Source organism: Primulina huaijiensis, chromosome 5 (genome assembly GCF_012295235.1).
Source record: "Primulina huaijiensis isolate GDHJ02 chromosome 5, ASM1229523v2, whole genome shotgun sequence".
NCBI classification, from domain to species: Eukaryota; Viridiplantae; Streptophyta; class Magnoliopsida; order Lamiales; family Gesneriaceae; genus Primulina; species Primulina huaijiensis.
The window spans coordinates 20,609,852-20,625,029 of record NC_133310.1 but is presented as its reverse complement, the minus strand read 5'-3'; the positions used below and the strand labels follow the sequence as shown (position 1 = coordinate 20,625,029).

Genomic DNA, 15,178 nt, shown 5'->3' with positions numbered 1-15,178 from the left:
AAGGTTATTAAATGATTATATGTCTTTTTATAGAAAATATTTGCTATCCCAAGATCACTAGATAAAACAAAGTCTAGAATCCTCTCTCCGACGACCAAGGGTGAATGCTCGAGCTCCGAAGACAACAAAAAACCCATTAACAAAATATCCAGAATCACAATTATATCTTCGCCTTTCACATTTTACGTACAATTATATCTTACCTTTTACATTTTACTTTTGAGTGTTTATGTATGTGATCCAAAATATAAAAAATGGGAATTTCACTTTGCTCTCGATTAAATTTCAGAATCGGATCCTATGTATCCTTGGTACAAATACTAGGAAATGTAGCAATCACCAGTTTCTAAAGCTCACAAAAAGAGAAATAAAAAATTGCATTTTTATTTATTACTATCCAATTAAACATAAAATGATGCTCCTTTAAACTATGTAAGTAACAAATCATGCTCTTCAGCGACTATGTCAAAAAATTGTGAGAACACTATTAATGGACCATGTATGCGTGACCGAAAAATGATGCTCGGTATTTACAAGACTAAAGGTTAATTGCAAAGAACCCGATTTCGAACATAGAGCTGGAAAATCTACGCCGAGCCCTCGCGAATCTTCTCGTTAAGAAGTCTGACCACCAATCTTTGTTCATCAGTTGAATTCTCGTTCTGTAAAAGTCCATGTAGTGTATGCAGCTGCTCCAGATTAGCCTTCTTGAAGAGGCTATTTAATATTCTCACAACCCCAGGATGGTTCTTCTCGATTTCTTGATCATTCAAGGGCTCATACTTCAGGCTGAAGGTGCCACTACTTTCTCCAGATTGGGATTGCTGAGGAATCTGCATAAGTGGCCGCGATTTCCAGTAATTTGAACAGACTCGATTTTGATCCATAGCTTGAATAGCCTGCGCAACAAAATGCACTGCTGTGAGGGGCGTGGGTGATAGAAATAATGTCCCGGGGAAGCTATATTCTACACTCGCAATCATTTGAACTGACTGCGTTCAAAGGAATGCCCAACCAATTATCTCAAAGACCGAGCAGTTGGTATTTGAAGATTGAAGTACGGGTTTGCCTCATATCAAGTACGCGCATATAAGGAGGAAAAAGGGAAATTAGCATGCTCAACGTAATAGAGCCTTAATTTGATTTACCCTTGTTTATTCAAGTCAGACGAAACACCAAAAACTGAAGGGAAAAAAGGTACTAGTTCAAAGCACTTGCCTGCACAATTGCTGGTGAAGAAAAGCCAAACATCTCCATGCCATCCAAACTCCCAGGAGGCTGCAAAGGAGGGAGGTTCTGTCTTCCTAACTTATGTTGCTTCGTGATCTCGTGATTGACTCTTTCCCGAACCATTTCCCAGCATCTGGCAGCCGAGACATGAACAAATATTTCACTAGGCCAGTGCTCCAAAGAAACCTATAAGAATTAGATTAAAGTTGATGATGAAATTAGACATGAAACAAGTAGGAAAGGGACCAACATTCATACAACTGTAAGCTAACAAGGATAATCTCAAAAGAATTCTGAAATCATTAATTAGGTAAAAAGGAGGAAGCATACAATTTTTTCCAGCCAATTGGTCAAACAATTTTGATATAATTATACGACACACAAATGGATGTAAACAAAAATCTTGTACCATAAATAGAGGCCCATCCCATCGAGCATCCAGAATTTCAGAGACATAATAGCACATATTAGATGGATCTAGTACATTTATATACCGCACTCGACTTCTAAATCCTGCATTCAATACAAAAAACTCACATACAATACCATATCAATAAAATCCTGAGCAGAAAATATAAGCTTGATGTATGATTGGTACACATCTGACCACTAGGATAAATGGCCCGACAATCACACCATTGCTTTCCAGCATGCACAGATCCAAATTTCAAAGGTTCAACATTGCAATTAATTCTCCTAACTACTTTCGCAATTCGAGGCCCCTTCTGGCGATAATATCTGTCGAGTATATTCTGCGAACTAAATGGATTAGATGACACACTTTGTGAATTTTCACTTGATGTATAATCAACATCCAACTCCGATTTTTTATGATTATCTTCATAACTGGATCTTCCCTTGTCATTTTGTAGGTTAAATCCCAAACACGCATTTGCCTCATCACGTTCAGAAGTCTCTTTCTTCACTGATACACAGTTACAAGAATCTGCATCATTGGAGGGCACCTTGAAGCAAGGATTGCTCGGTGAAATATCACCAAGATTTGCTTCACCTTCTTTCTGGTCTTCAGCCTTCATATCCTCTGAACTAGAGCCATGCTTCACTCTGTCAAGCTTGTCAACAGGACCAGCAACAGCTGCTGTTAAGGGTGGATTGTTTAAACAGCTCACAGGGTTGCAAACTGGTTTCAACACATTTCCTCCATGTTGTGCAGAATCCTCCAAAAAAGTTTCTCTGTTGGGTCCTTCTCCCTCAACATCACTCAGGAGTGTAACATCTTTGTGTACATAAGCTAATGACTGCTTCGCCAGAGGTTTCTCTGTACCTAAATTTTTCCTAGAAGACACATTTTGACTACCAACTTGAGAAGGCTGAGGTGATAATATTTTTATTCTGGGAGTTGACTGTAAATTGGTTTTCTTATGGCGTAGAGAATTATGTTTTGATGCCTCATTTTCTGGGGAGGACAAGCTTGATGATGGCTTTACACTTTCCAGTGCCAATACCACCTCAGATGGCTTCTCCTTCTGGCAAGAGTTAGTGCTGCCAATGAATTTCATTAATTTCAAACTTTTTCCATCCATTTGCTCCATAGAAGATAATATAGTGGGTAGGGAACTTGTCCCGTTAGAAGCCTCTTGAGAGGTATTATGAGATGATTTGACAACAATCTCAGAATTTTGCATATTTTCTTTTGAGACATAAGAACTTAGGGCAAGTCCAAGATCAAGCCTTGCCCATCTATATATTGCACTTAATTTCCCCTCCAAAGCTTCAACTAATAAGTTCAATTCAGCAATGTCGTAACGAAATAGAAAAAACTTGGCACCCCATGAACATGAACATAACTGTTTGGCATGATTCAAGCATGCGTATTTATCAGGAGAACAATGGTGACAACCTGCAGCAGACAGGTGTAGGTCAAAAAGGCATATACTGCACTCCCTCTCACTATTAGCATCAAATGAGCACTCCATCTTCAATGCCTGTGAGGATTTGCAAAGGCAATCCCTCCGCAGCCGCTCCATCTCAACCCGAGCCTATATTAAAGTACAATCAGAAACTCCTTCAGTTAGTCTAAGAAGAAAAGTATACGTACATAATGTATTAGAATGAATAACTTTTACAGTTACTAATATAATAATAAAGATAATCAACAGTATGAATCATCAAAGCAATATAGGTTTTTCTTCTGTCCTTCGATGAGATGTTCCAAGATTCAGTGAAACTTTATAGATGCGTTCTAAAAAGTGGTTTCAAGCTAAATATTGTATCACTTGATTTCACATCAATCATGCATGTTTCAAAAAATCATATGTTCATAAATACCTTGAGTGCTTTTGATAATATCCCATCTTTTCCACAAACATCCTTCCATCTTAAATTGTTTTGAGTATACTTTCTCAATAAGTTGTACTCCCAATTTGCTTTCACAGCTTCTCTAGCTGCACCAAGCAATAGCTTATCGTGTGAAATGGTAGATTTTCTGCCTTGCTCGCAATAAAGCTCAATAGCATCCTGCCCATGTGGCAACCAATCAACAGGAGCAACATTAACAGCTTCAGCACAGTTGAAACCACAGTTGAACCCAGCATGATATGCTCGAGGGAACGTCAGGACAAACTCTCCTGGATTCTGAACACACCGATAAACGGGCACTCCTTCAGACTTCAGGATCGATGGGGAAAGTTGGGTAACCTGCATATTATTCATAGTCATGGGGTGAGCTTTGGATATCTGTATCCAATCCAACTCAACATAAATGGCAAGCTCGTTCACTTGAATAATGTTTAATATCCAAGAGCCCCACCGTCTAAAAAGCAAGCTCGATTCTATTTCATACTTCAGATACATTTTTTTCATATATAAGTACCCCATCATCATGGTTGACTATCAATAGAAGTAAAGACTTGAATGTTGGCTGAACATTTTTTTACTCTCATTTTTGCCTAATGCTTCAATTACAAAGAGAAAATATATTTATATTTTCTTCTGCCAAACTAGATTAACTTACATCATAGCCTTGGAACAGAAGAATGAATTCAGTAACCTTAGGCAACACAATGACAAGTGTAATTTGTACAGTGAGAAATTTAAGAGTGATGAAATGTTGAAATTGCTGTACTGATCAATTAATGGTTCAAATTTTGAATCACCATCATCCATGCTATGCGTGCGTAGGTGTGTGCAAACGTGGATATGTATTCGTCCTGGTCATGTAATATTTGCACTTCCACGTGAATTAAAGTGCGTGAGCGTGTGCTTACAACCATATATATATATATATATACATATATATATATATATATATATCATGTATGTATGAAGAAGACAAGAACTCGAGATATTTGCACTTCCACGTGAATTCAAGTGCGTGAGCGTGTGTGTGTGTGTGTTTTAAGTTCAGTCTTCAAGTAATATGTTCAATTCCTGGTTATCATTTGTTTTTATCGATTTAAAGGGCAATTCTATTCTATATAACAAACCAATTCGAAAATTGCTAAATGTAACGTTCGATAAACTGATCTAACCGTCCTCGCTCCATCTGTAGGTAGCATCTTATGCTATTGAAGAGATTCAGCTTGCTTAAGAAAAATCTAGTTTGTGCATATCTATTTTTCCGAGGAAATGTCTCCGATTACACAAAACCAAGAGAAAGCGCAGACTGCAGAACGAAAAATAAAAATCTGGTAGAGATCTACAAAAACTTTTACGAATAACCAATTTTTTATGGCAAAAGAGTTAATTGTGAAAGCAGTGTTGCTTCCCAATAAAAATGCTTGATATGCAGATTTCGGCATTCAAAAGCATCTGAAGCTCAGCAATAGGCAAAGAATGTTCGATTGAAGGGCTCAACCTACCAACTTATGAAGCAGGTCCGGCTGTTCTTCAAATAGATCAGGCAGGTGTTTCTTCATTGCTGCCTCCAATTTCACTGCATCTGATCCTGGAACACCATACCACATTTTTGGAGCCCCCCAATGCATGTAATTCAATGAGTATAAGTGGTGATCCTCGACATGCTGGAACCAATTAATAGCATGTCATAAAAAACATGAGAATAAGAAGCATCAATAATTATCAAGGATTAACTACTGCAGAAACACCAAAAATGAAAAGCAGAAAAATTCATGCCGAACACATTTTTTCATCCATATGAAGTGGTTATATGCTCTCTTTTCTTAAAGTCCGTGGGAGATGAAATTTAGGGGCTAAGTAACTTCGTTTTGATTTATCTTCTAACCATAAAGACAATGTATATCAATAACATAAATATCAATTAGTTATTCCGTAAAGAAACCAACAACTCTTTCCAGATTTTTTCAAACAGATTTTGACAAAGCTCCCTTTATTTTTTCTTTTTTAACCATGTACTAGCACACAACCATTTGAAGAACTACGTAGCTCGTCACATTTGATAAAAACAGCAAAAACTACTTTGATAATTGACAGCAAGCTTTTCAATTCACAAATGAGTAACACCAGAACTCGTGTATAAGAGTCGAGGGTAAAAAACTCATCCATTCGCTCTAACATGAATAGCAGTGTCTAATTCAAAAACAAACAAGAATAGAAACATATAACTCAAACTGAGCGATAATATAAATGAGGTTGTCTTGAAATCTAAACAAACATTTATCTGTTTTCGAACAATATAGCCAAACACACAATACAACATCTGAATGAACAAGATAGAATCAATAAAGAACCAAGTATCATCCAAATGATCACTTCTGTAGCTTTATTTATGCTTAGACTCTGGTCTTCTTTGTCAAACAGCCATTCAACACCAGAAATGAAAATATGCTAACGCAAAAGCACCCAAAAAGTCTTATTTATATGAACTTTTAATCTTCAAAAGAATTTCCCCAGTTCAGTAATATCAAGTATTGGAAATGTTGCATTAAAAAATTAAAAGGAAAAATGTATTGGAACCGTAAGTTTGAAGCAACTTTTCCAGCTACAATCAACAATTTAAAAGGAAATTTCAGCTTTTTTGAACAAAGTGTGATGAGAGAATTGTTGGTACTTCTTTTGAACATCACAAATGACCACGAAAACCAACCATCTTGATATCAGCATATTAAATTATTTAAACAAATAACAGGCACTGTGACCAAGAAAGTTATGAGATTTCTTTCAGTACCCAGCAAAATGAAGAAAAACACATTCCGATGTACAGCCAAGGAATCAGAACACCAGATATATCACTGCTCTCAAACGAAAGAACAGAACCAGGAAGCCTGGGGAAGTTATTCAAGTTCCATCCTGAATTGACATACTTCATGTCAGAAGCAGAACAAACTTGGTGAGAAGTTTTTGGAAACCCACTGCCAAATACTCCTGTTTCCAGATCAGCCCCATAAAGAACCTTTAAAGAAAGAGATGGTTATAATAGACAAAAGGAAAGAGAAAAGCTGAGATGACATGACCACAAAAAAGGTATTAATAATTTAAGATAAATTGAAACCTTACATCAATTTCTTCTGTTGGTTTTTCCACCATCCTCCAATATTCTCCCTCGATACTCTCAACTGTAGGCCGCCACTGTTCCTCATACATATTTATGTTACATTCTGATACTGAGGTACTACTATTTTTTCTAAAGTACTGGGCCATGAACTCATCAGAATACTTTTTAAATTCGTCCATGGTAAACTCGGGACCGTGTTCAAAGCCAAATCTATCAGCATCTACTAGTTCAACTTCAGCTGGAATCTTGACTTCCTCATCATTCTTTCTATAATCAACTTCATTTTTCATAGATTTTCTCTTTTTTCTTCGCTTGTTATAATTGACTTGTAATATCTTTCTCATAGAATCCCGATTTTGCAGTTTCTCAATCCTCTGAATACGAGTGACAAACTTAGACCTCTCCCACATATTTTTTTCCTTGAGAGGACAAGGAGGTTTCCATGAAGCGGGAGGTACTATACGACAGATCCCATATGTTTCTGCTTTAGAGCGTATACTTGCAATGTATTTTAAAGTATCTTCAAACTCCTGAGAGTATAATATGAAATGAAATCAACTTCATCACAAAATTCTTAAGATCCATAAAAACTTAGTCTCAAACCATATATCAGTATTCAGACTGACATAACTGTCAGGTAATTATCAGTGAATAAAAAAAATGTGGGTGCCTATAGTGGCCGAGAAAAAAGTACCTCTTCAGAAGGATAAAACACAGGAGCCTCCTGAAGATCAGGCCTACGAGCTGCTTCAGGACGCCATTTTGCAATAACCTGTTCCATAATTCACATTAATCATCTTAGCTTCACATACATCCGCCACTTGACAATTACAATAAAACATGCTGGTTGCCTGTTTCCAACATTTGGAAATCCTTTCCATTTGTAAATTTGGCTTAGCAACTCAGTTCTAAGCCGTGAATAATAAAATTGATAAAATTCAAGCTTCACAACAAAAGAAAGCTATCATAGTTACGTGTTAATACATGTTTTCACGGTTGTGCAGACAAGTTCGTCCATCCCAATTCACGCTTCTTAGACCATTCAAAAAGATACAAAATAGAAGGCTGACCTTTTGGCAGCTGCTACACTTTTCACACCCACGGATAACCCCCTTTGGAAGATGGTGCCCCATGGAAATTGGCTGCAGACGTAAAGAAAAACTATAAATAAAACTGAACTCAATAATAGAGCCAAAATTAAAAAACACAGAGAAAAAACAATAAATAATGAGATCAACCTTCTCAGACTCGGATTCATCCCCAGAATTGTTATCAAACTCGCAGTATTTAATCCAAGGCCTACGCCTAGAGTACTCCGAGGTTTTTAAATCATCATTACAGTTGACCGTCGTTTGCAATGTGACAGTTTGTGATTGAATAGCACAAGCCGAGGTGGTTGATGGAGTTACTTGATTATCTTCCACTCTGTTCAGAGTGAAGGGTGCAAGTGACTCAAAACCCGGTGGAATTGATGGTAAATCCATATTATCTTCTTTGACACAAGGCCCAACAAGTTCTGTGGCCATCACCACTGAGAAAATGAACAAACCAAGAAAAGAAACGCAGGTGAAGGAATTACTGTAATCGAAGTAAATAAAATTATACCCATCCTTATATCAGTAATAAAAAAAACAGGAAACGAAATTTACCTAGAAATAAATCATCATTGAACTGAAATTGGAGTCAGCTAAAATGACAAACTGTCCCTATCTCAAAAGCCAACTTGACATGGAATCGAAAATTCCAAATAAGTAGGTGCTTTTTCAATATTTCTAATATGTTTATCTGCATGATCAACAACAAGAAGAAAAATGTCAAAATAACAAAGTATCTGAAACTGGAAAGCAAAACAATAATAAAGCAAGCAAGTACAAACACCAGTGGTTCCATATGCTACATGAATCAAAATTTCACTCTGAAAGCTGTAAGTTCTAAATATGTTTGAAACCAGAAAGCAGGGACCAATTTTCAAAATAGCCACGTACTTCAGTAGTAAGAAATCCCCTCAAGAAAACCACAAAAAAAAACTAATCAAACATCCCTTAATTCAAATATTTGCTGAGACATAGGGAAACAGCATAAATTACCAAGGACGGTATGGATCTACTAAAAGGAAAACAATAAACTTACATATAAAGATTCTTGGATTCAAATCCATTTCTAGCTAAATATGCTCAGACTTGAAATCCCTCAGCCCACATATCCCAGAAACAAAATATACTCAGGAAATTAATCCAAGTAAAACATGCCAGTGTATCCAGATTTGACAGATCTACCCTAACCCAGTTCAACCTATAGAAGAGTTAATCCAGACACAATCCATCCACTTAGATATTCTTTCTAAACAAGATTAATTTGTAAACAGCAATATGGGGTTCAAATTCTTCATTTGTTAATTCAAATCGAGATAAACCTTACAAATCCAAATATTTCCATACTGGGTCTTGAAAAAAGTACAAAAATATCCAACCACACAACATCATGACTTCTTAATCTCCAGATTCTAAAGAAAGCATTGAAAGTACTTTAACTCCATCCTCTTGCAAAATTACAGTCAAATTTCTTTAACAACAAAACCCTAATTACAAGAAAACACATAGACCATGTCCACCTGTGAGATAAAAACTCTCTTTCTTCTACTTCACTTTTAGTATTGAACATATTTCTTCACAAGAAGAAAAATTATTATTTCATCGGAAGACATAAATCAAGTAAATATGTTTGGTCAAATTGTCACATTAATGTGAAATTTTAATTTTAAAAATGTAGATATTAGTAATTACCATTATCATGTTATTATGTTGAATTTATCAAATTATTTTGGCAAAACAAAAAAATAAAAATAAAAATTTGATCGAGGTATTTTGATCTTACCAGATGGGATATTGGGGCGTGGTGGGGCTTTTTTCCTTTATTATAGAAAAGTGGCGTGACGCGTGAGGACCGACTGCTTCCCTTGGTTTGTTCAGATAGATATTGGGTTTCGGTGTGGGATTTGAACCCTAATCTCCGCAAACTAATATATTTATTATTATCTAATTTCAAATCCATTAATTCGAATCTAAATACAAATTTAACGAAAACTAGGTATCACGAATTTTTATCTGTGAAATGGATCAATTCTTTCATGGATGACCCAAATAAAATATTTGTCTCATAAAATACGACCCGTGAGACCGTCTCACGCAAGTTTTTGCCTTTAATAAAAAGTGATTTTTTGTTTTTCATTTATAAAACTCGGTTTTTTGTATGTATCCACCAAATTTTGTTTTTCTTGTTTTTCCTCGTTTTAATTCAAATTCAGGAGTTAGTTTCATATTGATATGAAACTGTTTTGACAAATACTTTTTTTATAAAATTATCGTTTTATAAGTTAAAAAAATTTAAAAATGTGTTTGGACAAGATTTTTGTAAAAAAAAGTATGATTTTTTTTAAAATTATTATCCAAGTATAGTTTTAAAAAATAATTGAGAGATCTTTTTTTAAAATTTTTAGAATAATACAAAAGTTGTGCAAATATCTATATTTAATAGTGAAAAACTTTTTTATAAAATAGTTGTTCAAACACATATTTATTCTTAAAACAACTTTTAAAACATTTTATTCGAATATTTTATAAATATTTGTCCAAACTGAACCTCTGATTCTTCGAGAGTAATTCTATTTTGGTAAATAAATGAATTTTTATATACATTTTTACTCCAATGTATTTGTCTAATCCATAGTTACTCTACATTATTCTATGTTATAACTGAAGTGTTTTTCTTTTTTATGATGTGATCAAATCTTAGTCATTTAATCCATAGTCTAATCCGATATAACACAGACTAACTCAGTTACTCTTTACGGTTTTGTGTACATAATATATAATCGAACTACTCCAATTGAGTTATTTTGATATTTTTATTTAAAAAAATTAAATAAAAAATTTTTTTTTTGCCAGAAACCTCACTTCTGGTTTTTTCTCAATTTATTTATTCACAATCTACTTTTCTAAAAATATGGTATTTTGCAAATATTCCCTTGCGAGATTACCTTTAAATTCTAATATATATCTTGTAAATATAGATTAGATAAAAGTAAATATAGATTAGATATAAAAAATAAATAAATAAATATAAATCGAGCTGTATTGGATTAGGTACATTATTAACCTTATGGGTGGGGTTTTCACTTTTTATATTGCATTTAATTTAATTAATTTTCAACCTAAGTAGGCTAGGCCGAACTAAAATCAAACTGCCCCCAAATTTACGGCCCCATAAGTTTATTATATTTGAACATATCTATTGTGAGATTGTCTTACGAATCTTTATCTATGAGACAGGTCAATCCTATCGATATTCACAATAAAAGTAATATTCTTAACATAAAAAGTAATATTTTTTCATGGATGACCCAAATAAGAGTTCAGTCTCACAAAATACGATCCGTTATACCGTCTCACACAAGTTTTTGTCATTATATTTTTGGTGGTGAATTATTGGATCCGGATCACTTGCTTCAACAAACAACTCAAGATCCATTTATAATTTCACAAAAAAATAAATATCATATGATGCTATTTTACGGATCAATTTTATGAGACGAATCTTTATCTTGACTCGACTCGTGAAAAAATATTAATATTTATGTTAAAATTAGTATCTTAATTGTAAATATAAATCAGATTGATCTGTATCACACATAAAGATATATAAAACTATCTCATTTAATATATATTCATTTAATTTTATAGCCAATACAATGGCACATGTAGAAAGTCATCCGAGCTTGAGGTGTGAAATGTTCTATTATATTATATCATACTATTTAATTAGTGTTGAGACCACATACTAATTAATTTTTAATTAATTTAGTGAAATTTTATTTACGATTGCTATTATGCATTTATTTATCTATATTTTTTAAATCCAACCATATCTTTATCTATATTTTCACATTTTTAGATAGTCTATCACTCCTAATAAAAAATGATAGGAAAACATTGATTTGAAAATAACAAAAATTATTATATTTAAATAAATATTTTTATTGTATAAATAGTGTGTGTTTACATATACGTCTTTCTTTCTTTTTCATCAAACTAAACCAACACATAATTAAATACTAGTAAAAGATGCACACGCGTTGCATGTGTTGTTATTATTATTATTTTTAATTTGATCAAATAATATTAAACAATTAACATGAAATTATTTTCAATTTATAAGAGTTCAAATCTGAAGTTATGTTTAGATTTTTTTTCTATGTAAAATATGGATTAAATTGAGGAGGTTTTAGTAAGACAAGAAGAGTAATTATGGGTAATTATGGAATTTAATATTTTGATGTCATGTAAGATAGTTATTATAAGGGTCTCACACTTAATAATATAGTATAGATATAAGCAAAATATTTTTTTAGAAAATTATATTGATTAAAACTTTTTTTGAAGATAGATTATAAAAATAAATATTTTTTAAAAAAATATATAGTTTACCGGTTCACCACAATTTTGAAAATGACAAAAAATTCAATGAGACGGTCTTATGAATTATTTTTGTGAGACGGTTATCGAGCTGGATCCAACTTATGAAAATTTAATATTTTTTATATTAAATCATTTTCGTGCAGGTATGGACTTTTTCGACCAGTCTTGCCGATAAAAACTCATAATACCGTCTCGTTTTTAAAAATAATTTATGTTATGATCAAGTGTTTGCCATTAGGTCAAAAGTTATAGGTGTTAGTCAAGGCGCAACTTTATTTTCTTATACTTGTGGCAGCGCAGAGTGCACATAATTGTGTGTTAATGGGTCGGTCTGTTAGGCCCATGAGTCCGAAAAGGTGCGTGTCTATTTGCTGGTGTTGTCTCATATCCTTTAGAGATCATTCTTATCATTTCTCTATCGTCGGTCTGGTCCCCAAGAGAGATAGTATTACCCGTTAAAATCTGATATCACTCTTTAACGGCCCACTTAGCCAATCAGATCAAGCGGTGTAACGTCAGCAGCTTGACGCGTGAGAATTTTCCACAAAGTCACACATCTCAGTACTATTCTTACTCATACACTCTTAACTCAACAATTTTTCTTACAAATTAGCAAACTCAGCATGTTTATTGTGTGACATCAAATCACAATATCAATTATACATTTATTATATTTATATATATACATAATTTATATATGATGTATTACTTATATTTCATAAAAAGAATAAATGTATTTTTTTGAAAAAATTATTGTTGAAAAATGCATAGATTTTGAAAGAAGGAATACAACATCTGTGTGACTAATAATTACAAATAATTCATAATTTTAATTTGACATAGTTAAATTCTTCAACATTAATTCATTAACATTTTACGCATAGATGTCACGATGTGTCTAGATGTATTCAATCAAGTCGGCTCGAAGCTGACAATGCACTCGATGGTCACATAACTTGCTATTTCATGTGTATTTATAGACCAAAAAAATGACTAGTTTAATTAAAAATTATATTTTACAGCGATTAGTTCAAATAATTTTAAGCAAAATAAACAGAAAATCAAACACACGCAATGGCTACAAGTTAAAAAATATAAAAAAATTCAAATAATGAAATTTTAATTAAAACTAATGATGAACTATTCGTAATTTCAGAACTTATTGAATTTATTTGTTACTTGTCATGTGTCATAAACTTAGGATGATAAATGTAATATTTAAATATGATTGTAATTTTTTTTAATATGAAAAATTTCAAAAGAAAGATATATAATTATTGTTATCTAATCGTTTGGTTCGCGACAAATAGTAGGTAGATAAGTAATATTTTTTAATAACAAAATATATAAAAATAATATTTAATATAATGTTTGATTTGATTGATTGATTTAATTAAATTTGAGATAATGTGATATTATCGTTTTGTCTTTTTAAAAATATTAATAAAAGATTTATAATATTATTTATTAAAAATAATATTATAATTTCAATTCAATGATTTGATTGATTTGAGATAAATGATTGATGATTTAACTGATATAAGATAAATGATTGGTAGATGAATAAATAATGAGTGGGTCTCATGTGAGACCGTCTCACGGATTTTAATCTGTGAGACGGGTCAACCCTACCCATATTCACAATAAAAAGTATTACTCTTAGCATAAAAAGTAATACTTTTTCATGGATGACCCAAATAAGAGATCTGTCTCACAAATACAACCCGTGAGACCGTCTCACATAATTTTTTGCCAAATAATTATTATAAGAATTTGTAATTTGATGTTTCTTTACCATAGTCGGGCCTCTTATGGGGCCAACCAAGCGGTTGCCTCAGGGCCCGGCCCAATAAGGGGGCCCAAATTTATATATATAAATATATATGTGGTATATATTATTTGTTCTCTAGCTTACTTTAAATCTCAACTCTAATTCTTGTCCTCATTCAACAAATAAAGTTTACGGTCCCCTACTTCTCTTAAGCCTGAAGGTAAGTAATTTTTTTCATGAATTATGCTTTATTTGAATTCCATATCTTCTTTATAAATACACATTTATATTTATATTAGTATATTAATCTACCAAAGGATCATCAATGAAAATGAAATTTACTTGTGATATGTGCACTGTAATGTGCTTAGAGATCATGTTAATTAAATATATAGTTAAAGAACACATAGCATGAATTAAATTCTTTAATTAGTTATAATTGAATTATGAGTTTTATATAAATTTTATGTACGACTTGTGCAATTAATCAGTGGATAGTCTAACTTGTTACATGTAATAAATGTAGTGAGTAGGTTTATTCAACCTAAAAAAATGGATATTGATATTGCGATCGATATTTTACAAGGACTTGTTCAATTTCTTGACGAGTTTAGAGAAGATGTGTTTGCTAATGTCATGGATGAAGCTACATAAATGGCAAGTAAAATAGGGAACCAACCTAAATTTTGAGAAAAACGCATCATTCGAAGAAAAACAATTTGATGAAAGTGGCAGTGATAATGTGACACGATAAGGTGAAAAGGCTTTTAGAGTTGAATATTTTCTGTTTATAATTGATCAACCTCGATCTTCTCTTAAAGTTCGGTTTGAACAATTTAAACAATGTCAAAAGTTTTTTGGATTTTTATTGAATTTGAACAAGTTAAAGAGTGAGCCTTTAAATAGCTTGATGAAGTCTTGTATGTAGCTTCAACAATTTCTGAGTAGCAATGAACATTCAGACATTAATGATGATGAGTTGTGTTCAGAGGTGATGGTCATGAGATGTTATACAACAAATGAAAAAAGAGCAATTGACATGATGCAGTGTTTGACGAAACTGCATGGTTTATTTCCAAATACTTATATTGCTTATAAGATTCTGTTGATCATACCAGTAACAGTTGCATCGGCTGAAAGAAGCTTCTTGAAGTTGAAGTTAATCGAGAATTATCTTCGATCAACAATGTCGTAGGATAGACTAAATGAGCTAGCTATATTGTCGATTGAGAAAGAAATGGTCCGATAATTGGATTACATAGATTTGAT

At 32.8% G+C, this 15,178-nt stretch overlaps 1 protein-coding gene across 7 annotated transcripts; it reads right to left on the bottom strand.

The window, feature by feature from the left end:
* Nucleotides 1-364: 364 nt before the first annotated feature.
* Nucleotides 365-9,664, bottom strand: LOC140976990 (putative lysine-specific demethylase JMJ16). 7 transcript variants are annotated; one of them, XM_073441475.1, is made up of 13 exons: nt 9,539-9,664; nt 8,314-8,449; nt 7,903-8,195; nt 7,735-7,806; nt 7,359-7,436; nt 6,667-7,194; nt 6,338-6,562; nt 5,052-5,213; nt 3,520-3,888; nt 1,838-3,230; nt 1,640-1,743; nt 1,219-1,416; nt 365-899 (listed from the first exon to the last, which is right to left on the bottom strand). In XM_073441475.1, exons 3-13 carry the CDS (start codon nt 8,188-8,190, stop codon nt 588-590), a joined length of 3,729 nt encoding a protein of 1,242 aa, XP_073297576.1. In that variant the 5' UTR covers nt 8,191-8,195; nt 8,314-8,449; nt 9,539-9,664; the 3' UTR covers nt 365-587. The 7 variants fall into 7 exon arrangements, with proteins under 7 accessions (XP_073297576.1, XP_073297581.1, XP_073297575.1 ...); XM_073441480.1 differs by having other exon boundaries at nt 7,903-8,199; nt 8,340-8,449; XM_073441474.1 differs by lacking the exon at nt 9,539-9,664 and adding an exon at nt 9,276-9,397.
* Between the last annotated feature and the right edge of the window lie 5,514 nt (nt 9,665-15,178).

Excerpts from the sequence above, each read along its gene's own strand:
- LOC140976990 (XM_073441475.1), bottom strand. The coding sequence starts at position 8,190 with ATGGCCACAGAACTTGTTGGGCCTTGTGTCAAAGAAGATAATATGGAT. Across the intron at positions 7,807-7,902 it reads ATGAATCCGAGTCTGAGAAG|CCAATTTCCATGGGGCACCA; the intron begins GTTGATCTCATT and ends TTACGTCTGCAG. Across the intron at positions 1,744-1,837 it reads TCGGGCCATTTATCCTAGTG|GATTTAGAAGTCGAGTGCGG; the intron begins GTCAGATGTGTA and ends TATTGAATGCAG.